Source organism: Acinonyx jubatus, chromosome X, assembly GCF_027475565.1.
Source record: "Acinonyx jubatus isolate Ajub_Pintada_27869175 chromosome X, VMU_Ajub_asm_v1.0, whole genome shotgun sequence".
NCBI classification, from domain to species: domain Eukaryota; kingdom Metazoa; phylum Chordata; class Mammalia; order Carnivora; family Felidae; genus Acinonyx; species Acinonyx jubatus.
The window spans coordinates 53208394-53216948 of record NC_069389.1 but is presented as its reverse complement, the minus strand read 5'-3'; the positions used below and the strand labels follow the sequence as shown (position 1 = coordinate 53216948).

Sequence of the window (8555 nt, the reverse complement as noted above, 5' to 3'; positions counted from 1 at the left end):
TTAGGCAGGTGAGGGGGGTTTACTCAAGGGGAGGAGGTGTGGTCAAGGTGAAGGACACAGAACAAGATGGAGTCGGCTGGTGTAGGCCCACCCTTTCATTCCCCCCTTGTCATGTAGCTTAGGGACCCAATCATGGGACCGGCTGCATTTATGGTGACAAGGGGAACAGAGTTTGGAGGTTTACGCAAAGTTCTGGGAACCAAGTGTCCCTGGGGTGGCTCTGGGACGTCTGATTAAGTATTGTCCCTGAGCTGGTGTCTATGATCTGCCAGGTGATGTTTTGGGGGGCGTGGGGACTCCTGGCAACATGAGCAATGACAAGCAGAGTTAACAGAGTTACCAATATTAGGTAGGTTGAATGCGCTGTAGCTTGAGCTTGAGCGGGTTGTGTTGGTCCCGACTGATGGCCCATCGTGTGACAATGTCCTTCCGGATTGAGGAGGGGTCCTCTGGCTGAGTGTGGGTGTGATGGACCCAGGTCGCGATGCCATCTACCTTGAGAGCGGTGGGGGTTGTCAACACCACGATGTAGGGTCCCTTCCAGCGCAGCTCGAGAGTCTCTCAGTGGTGCCTCTTGACATAGACCCAGTCTCCCGGCCTGTACTGATGAGGTGTCGGGATCGGGCCAGCCTTGTAGATGGCATGGAGGCACGGCCAAATGTCCTCGTGCGCCCTCTGGAGCCCGCTCAAGGAAAGAAAAAGTTCTTGATCTTTAAACTCAGCAATAAGTTCAGCTCGAAGTCTGGGAATAACAGGGGGTGGCCTGCCAAACATGATATCGTAGGGAGTAAAACCCAGAGTGTAAGGAGTGTTTCTAACCCGGGAAAGGGCGTACGGTAGGAGAGTCACCCAGTCCCCGCCAGTCTCCATGGTTAATTTGGTAAGGGTCTCTTTTAGGGTTCTATTTATTCTTTCTACCTGTCCTGAGCTCTGGGGCCTATAAGCACAATGTAATTTCCAGTTTGCCCCCACCGCCTTGGCTACTGCCTGTGTTACCTGCGAGATAAAAGCTGGTCCGTTGTCTGATCCTACCATGGCAGGAAAACCATACCTGGGTAAGATGTCTTCTAGTAGCTTCTTAGCCACCGTCTGAGCCATTTCATGCTTGGTTGGGTATGCCTCCACCCAGCCAGAGAAGGTGTCTGTAAATACCAGGTCCTCGTGTAGTGCCTCGTCGAAGATGGTGGGTGAATTTTTGAATCCCTGAGGTAGCCGTGTCCAGGTGAGTTGCCCACTGTAGCCCTCCTCCGGATCATGCCACTCGAAGGCGAACAAGGGTTGGCTCTGGGGTGCCAGCAACGACTGAAGAAGGCATCCTTTAAATCTAGTACAGTATACCAGACCCTGGAGGGCGCCAAGGAGCTCAAGAGAGTATATGGGTTGGGAACAGTTGGGTGTATGTCCGCGACCCTCTTATTTACTTTCCGGAGGTCTTGTACTGGTCGGTAGTCATTTGTGTGAGGCTTTTTGACCGGCAGTAAGGGGGTGTTCCAGGCAGACTGGCAAGGAACTAGTACCCCTAGGCTTCGTAGTCTCCGGATGTGTGGCTGGATCCCCTTCCAGGCCTCCTGAGACATGGGGTATTGTTTGATCCTTACCGGACTCTCTCCTGGCTTGAGCTCTACCAGGACTGGGGTCCTATGAGTGGCTAGTCCCATCCCCCCTGTCTCTGCCCAAACCGAGGGGAATTCTTGTAGCCATCTGTCTATATTATCCTCTCTCGGGAGCGCCTCCTGGTGGAGGAGGTATTCATCCTCCAGTTTCATGGTCAGGACCTGGATGGGGTGGCCCTTGCCATCGGTGACCTGAGGTCCCCCTTGTCTGAAAGTTATCTGAGCTCCAATCTTGGTCAGTAAGTCCCGTCCTAACAGCAGGTAGGGGCATTCTGGTATTACCATAAAGGAGTGGGATACCCGGCCTGTTCCCAAATCTACTGTTCTTCGGGTAGTCCATGAATACTGGCTCATACAAGTTGCCCCTTGTACCCAGGACTTCTTGTTGGCTAGTTTTCCTTGTAGGGTGCAGAGGACCGAATGTTGTGCTCCGGTGTCGACAAGGAAGTCAATAGGGGTCCCCTCCACTTTAAGAGTTACCCTGGGTTCGGGGAGAGGGTCTGAACCCCGACTCCCCTAATCACTTAGTTCATCTAGCTCTAGGACTTTTACTCGATCAGTCTTGCTTCCCTTCCCGCCAGCCCTTTTTGGACAATCTCGGGCCCAATGCCCTATCTCCTTGCAATATGCACACTGATCCTTCTGCAGCCTCTGCTTCCCCCGCTTGGTGGTTCCTTTACCTTTTCTTGTGTTGTCTGCCAGGTGCCAGAGACGGCAGTCTCATTCCTCAGGGAAGTCAGCAGTGGTAGCTAGTAGTATTCTGGCCAGGTCTCGAGTCTGCTTACTGCTGGCAGCCGCCATGGCGCGAGCCTGCTTGTCCTCAGGAGGCTCCCGGTTATTATATACCTTTTCGGCTACCACCAGTAAGTCCTGCAGACTTTTTTCTCCTAGTCTATCTATTTTCTGTAATTTTCTCCTAATGTCTTTGGCCGATTGGTTTACAAAGGCCATGATAACAGCTGCCTTGCTTTCCAGAGCCTCTGGATCCATGGGGGTGTATGTACGGAATGCCTCCATGATCCGTTCTAAAAAGGCAGCCAGAGATTCATCTTTTCCCTGTTGTACATTTCCTACCTTGGCCAAATTGGTTGGCTTTCTAGCAGCCATTCGGAGACCCCCCTTTAGAGTCTGGCGGTAGACCCGGAGCCTCTCCTTACCTTCTGCCGTGTTGAAATCCCACTGGGGCCGAGTTAAGGGGAAGGAGGCATCTATCTGAGCCTGGTTGGTGGTGGGATTCCCGTCTGTGCCTGGAACTAGTTTTTGGGCTCCACTGAGGATTCTTTTTCTTTCTTCAGTCGTGAACAGGACCTGCAAAAGCTGCTGGCAATCATCCCACGTGGGCTGATGGGTAAAAAGAACAGAGTCTAATAAATCAATAAGCCCTGCCGGTTTCTCGGAAAACTTAGGATTCTGAGCTTTCCAATTGTAGAGGTCACTAGTGGCGAAAGGCCAATAGTGATGGGGCTGATTCCCCTCCGCGTCTGGGGGTCCGGTGGCTCGCAGGGGCAGAAGAGTGGAGTCGGCGGTGGAGGCGGATTGCCCCCTCTGAGCCCTTTGTCTGGTAAAGAAAGGGTGGGCTTCCCCTGGAGCATTTCCGCCTCCCGCTCTCGCTCTCGGAACAGCGTCTGCCTCCCCTGGAGGGGGAGGATGGTGTTCTTCCGGCATCCTAGAGGGGTTATACAGGGGAGGAAAAATTAATTCTTCTTCAGTACCCCCCTGTAGGACAGGGTAGAGGGGTGCTGAAGGCTGGGTAAGACTTTTCCTCTTCTCTGTCTCCTGCAAAGCAAGAATGGGTTTTGGCTCTGGAGGGAGTAGGGTTAGGAAGGGCTTAAGCCAAGAGGGTGGGTCTTCTACAAGGTCCTTCCAAGTGATAATGTAAGGGAGCTGATCAAGATGGCCCATCTTAGGCTGAGAGATGATACTCCTGAGTTGGTGGATGGTAGGGAGGTCGAAGGTCCCCTCTGGTGGCCATCCGACATTGAAAGTTGGCCACTCGCTAGAACAATAAAACTGCAACCGACCCTTTTGGACTTCCACACTGAGGTTGTTCGCTCTTCCCCTCACATCCTTAAAGTGATCAATCATAATACTTAGAGGAGTAGTCTGAGTGTGTCCCATAACGTCTGTCCAGTAAGTCCACAGAACAAAACAGAGAAACACAAAAACAGACAAACAGAGGGCCCCTAGAAAGTCTTCCAACTCCATGGAAGCAAAACTGCAAGCTAGCTTAGACCTTTGAGGGGATTCCATGTCCCTCCAAAACTGATGAGGGGATTCCATGTCCCTCCAAAGACGACGGCCTCACGCCAACCAGCGGGAGCGACCCGCCTCGTCTCAGACCTTTGAGGGGATTCCACGTCCCTCCAGAAGGGAGAATCGGAACGTCTTCCGAAACTCCCGGCCAGTGGTCCTCCAGTGCGTCCACTTAGACTGCGTCGGGCACTATCAGAATTCCAGAAATGAGCTCACACAGAAAAGACAGAACAAACAGACACTAACCGTGGCCAGTCAGGTTCTCCGGGTCGGGGGTCCCTCGGGGGTCTTGGGGATCCCAGACGAGCCCCCAAATGATATGCCCAGAATTCGTGATCCCAAAGACCACTAGGGAGCCGAGTCCGATGCAAAAGCAAAGAGCCTTTATTCGAGCTAGCTCGAGCTCAATCCCCTACCTGCACCTACGCAGCGGTGAGATACCAGGGAGAGAGAGCGAGTTTCAAAAGGACAAAGGTTTTATTGGGGCCTGGGGGCAGTTGGTGAGGTAATGGCTATGGCCTCAGCCGATTGGCTGGGGAAGGGTCCTGGGGAAGGGTCCGAGTCCGGTTAGGCAGGTGAGGGGGGGTTTACTCAAGGGGAGGAGGTGTGGTCAAGGTGAAGGACACAGAACAAGATGGAGTCGGCGGGCGTAGGCCCGCCCTTTCATTAATATCTTTTATCACTTTTTTACATACTTTATAATTCCTTCGCTTATTGTTTTCCCAACTCCCCTTTGGAATGTCAGCTCCATCAAAAGCAGGGGTGATCTTTGGCTGCTTCATTAACTTCTGTATGCCACCACCTAAAACAGTGTTTGACCAATAGTGTGTTTTCAATGAAAATCTGTCAAATGAGTAAATGAGAATTATACAAGAGAATAAGTGGGAGTTCTCAGTTTACAGAAAATTCTTATCTTTAGAATTCTCTTGATTTTTTTATGCGCTGAGCTTGAAAATGTGTGGGGTAGCTGAGTACCTGTTCCTCTCACTGACTTGCCTTCAAAACTGCTGACTTTCCCCTGCCCCGACCCCATGCCAAAGAGAGGTAGTGGTATTTCCAGTTGCAAGGTTGGTAGCCATGTCCAAAGGGCAGGCTGGGAGCTGGTGCAGGAGGTCAGGAGGCTAGACAGGTATCTGCCTCCCCTGTATAATGAGATCCCTGCATGGGTGGAGGTGGTGTAGCTGTGTTCTTTTCCTTGTTAAAAAAAAAATTAATCACCAAGAAGAATTATGGCAGATTTGTTGGCAATTGAGCCCCCTTTGGTGGAATGAATTTAGAGGTAATCGGTATGAAGCTCTTAGAAAATAAGAGGTTGGAAACCAATTTGACAGCAAATTTCATATTTAAAAAAAGAAATTAAGACATTAACTATTAAGTACACAATGGTGACAGCTTTGTCATTGTAATGAAAATCAATTAATGCACAATTTCAGCAGGCTGGCCTCTTCAGTTCACTCTCCACCTCTCTTCTCATCTGCCTCACCCGCTTCATGTTGTATGTGTCTTGTCTGTCTGTCTGTCTTCCAGCTCACCACATGTGTTTCCTCTCAACCTGCCCTTTCTGGGTGACCTGATCATAACATTTGTCTAATTCTTTTTTTTCCTCTGGTTTTCAGTCCCCATCCTCAGAAACAGTTTGTAGATTTTATTTTGGTAATGAGGAATGGAAAAGCGGGTTCAACAGTAGATATATCAGTACATAAGCTTCTTAACTCCCAGAGAAAAGGCTGTGGAGTATGCCACAGAATTTTCTCAGGGAGAAGTTGGTATCCAAATCTCTATCAGCTACTAGACACCACCACAGAGGCTATGGCTGGGCCTGTTCAGAGAGAATTCCCAGCATAACAGAGCCCAGAAAACTAGACATACATGGCCAGGAGAATGCTAAGAAGCCACTTAGACTACTTCCATGCCTGCTAGCTGACACATACTTCTCTGCAACATCTTGGAAAAGCACTTGTCTAGGCCTTTCCTGAAAATCTCCCAGATAAGGAGCTCATTCCATATGATGACAATTATATCCCTTCAGTTAGAAAGTTCTTCCTCCTGTTGAGCTAAAATCTATCTCCTAGTGGCTTGTACCTATATGGGTATGAGCTCTGCTCTCTGAAGTTTCCTGACCCCATCTGCTCCCTCTGACCATGACAGCTTCGTAGAGGTATGAATGCAGAGACCACTTCCCTTAAGTATTATCTTCTCCAGTATGAACAACCACAGTCCTGTTTCAGCTCTCTCTCCTGACCACTCACTTGCTTCTGGACTCATTTCACATATGACCTATTAATGTATGATACTCAGAGCTTGATACGGCCATTCAATAGGAGTCAGTCTAACCAGGGCAGAGTGAAAAGGGATTGTTACTTCTCAAGATCCAGACACTATACTTGTATTAATGCAGCGTAAGTCCTGATTAAATTTTTTGGCTGTAGCATCCTAAAAGTGATGCCTGTTAGGCAAAGTCTCAAATCCCTTTCCTGTTAACTAGGTACACGGCAGTCTCTTCCATACTGTGTATAGCCAGTTGGTTTTCTGCATCAAGTGCATGACTTTCCACTTGTAACTGTCAATAATATAGTCAAGTTCAACCACTTGTTTCAGACTGTTGACATCTTTTTGAAGCCACTGTGGCTTGAAATATACTGCCTCTTCCTTTCAGCTTTCAAATTTCAGCAGTAATCTCTCCCCTCTCTATGTAAGCCCATTTAGATATTTTGTTGGAACATCCAGTCCCTCATTAATTCCTTTAGGACGGTGATGCCGCTTTCTCCAGGTGTTCCAGGGGACAGTTCTCAAGGACTATAGTGTGGGAATGGCCTTGATCAGTGAGTACCAGTACAGCATTAGCTGAAAAAGCAACTGTAATGACGACTTTTCCCCTGTATAACTGGGTCTCTGTCAGGGAGAACCCCATGCATTAGCTGGTTCATTCAGCAATGGACAGAATAATATTTCCAGTTGGCTGCCAGGGAGTAGGTTCTGGAATTTCAGGCCAAGCAAGGGCAGACCAACACATCAACAGGACTCTTTTGATGGCTCAAAAGCTGTCAGGTCTAATGGGCTTCCAATCAGCTAAGTTTACAACCCCTTCTCTCTCCCAGAAGGCTTGGCCTAACTCTAGTCTTGGCGCTGAGCACACAGCTTAGTTTTATCCCCTCTTTAAAAATGGGCCTATTTATGACCTCTTGGACAAAAACTGACTACAGCAAGGGATGTGGTATCCTACACCACTCTCTTATTAGCCCCTTAAATAGTTTATTTCCTTTCATGTTAATATATTAATTAATTTTAACTTTTGTGAGACATTTGAAATGTAACATTGTATAGATTTAAGGTATACAGCATGTTAATTAAATACATTTATTTATTGTAATATAATTATATTTCCATAAGTTACATAATTATCATTACTTTTTAGTGGTTGGAGTGGTTAAGTACTAGTTTCTACCATGTTTGATGATTATAATACAATATTATCGTCTGTATTAAATATACTATGCATTAGATCTCTGGGACTTATTTATTATTTTTTGTAAGTTTGTACACTTAAACAACATTTGTTATATCCTCCCACCCCACTCCCATCCTCTGATAACCACCATTTTACTCCCTATTTTCATTAGTTTGGATTTTTTATTATTATTATTGTTTTATTATGTTTAAGTAAGCTCCATGGCCAATGTAGGGCTTGAGCTAACAACCCCAAGACCCCAAGGGCAAGAGTCACATGTTCAACTGACTGAGCCAGCCAGGTGCCCCTGAGTTTGGGTTTTTTAGATTTTACATGTAAATGATATACAGGATGTGTCTTCTTCTGTCTGACTTATCTCACTTAGCATAATGTGTTCAAGGTCCATCCATGTTGTTGCAAATAACAGGATGTGCTTTTTCTCACGCCTGAATAACATTCTAGTGTGTGTGTGTGTGTGTGTGTGTGTGTATCATGTTTTCTTTATTGATTTATCCATTGATGGGCACTTAGGCTGTTTCCCTAGCTTGGGTATAGTGAATAATGCTGTAAAAAATTTGAGAGTGCTAATATCTCTTCAATATACTGTTTTCATTTAATTTGGGTATATACTCAGAAGTGGGATTGCTGGGTCATAGGGTAGAACATTTTTTTGGTAGAATAATTTTGTTTGAGAGAGAGAGAGAGATGGGGCCCAGGAAGAGAGAAAGAGAGAATCCCAAGCATGCTCTGCAAAGTGAGTTTAGAGCCCCATGTGAGGCTCAATCCCACCAACCGTGAGATCATGACTGGAGCCAAAATCAACAGACTGAGCCACCCAGACACCCCAAGGTAGAATAATTGTTAATGTTTTGAGGAATCTCCATAATGTTTTCCATAGTGGCTGCACCAATATACATTCTCACTAGCAGTATATGAGGGTTCTTTTTTTCTCTACATCCTCACCCACACCTGCTATCTCATGTCTTCTTGATGAAAGCACTATAACAGGTGTGAAGTCTTATAATATTGTGGTTTTGCTTTGAATTTTCTTGATGATTAGTGATATTAAGGACCTTTTCATATACTTGTTGGCACGTTGGGTGTCTTATTTTAAAAACCGTCTATTTAGGGGCGCCTGGGTGACTCAGTCAGTTAAGCGTCCAACTCTGGCTCAGGTTATGATCTCGTGTTTCATGAGTTTGAGCCCTGTGTGACAGCTCAGAGTCTGGAGTCTACTTCAG

The 8555-nt window shown here is 47.2% G+C and overlaps 1 protein-coding gene across 1 annotated transcript; it reads right to left on the bottom strand.

The window, feature by feature from the left end:
• Nucleotides 1-793: 793 nt before the first annotated feature.
• LOC128311437 (uncharacterized) lies at nucleotides 794-5358 on the bottom strand. The gene is given in 2 exon segments (XM_053201647.1): nucleotides 794-3171; nucleotides 5309-5358. Coding segments are annotated over 2 exon segments (2154 nt in total). The 3' UTR covers nucleotides 794-1067.
• Nucleotides 5359-8555: the final 3197 nt, after the last annotated feature.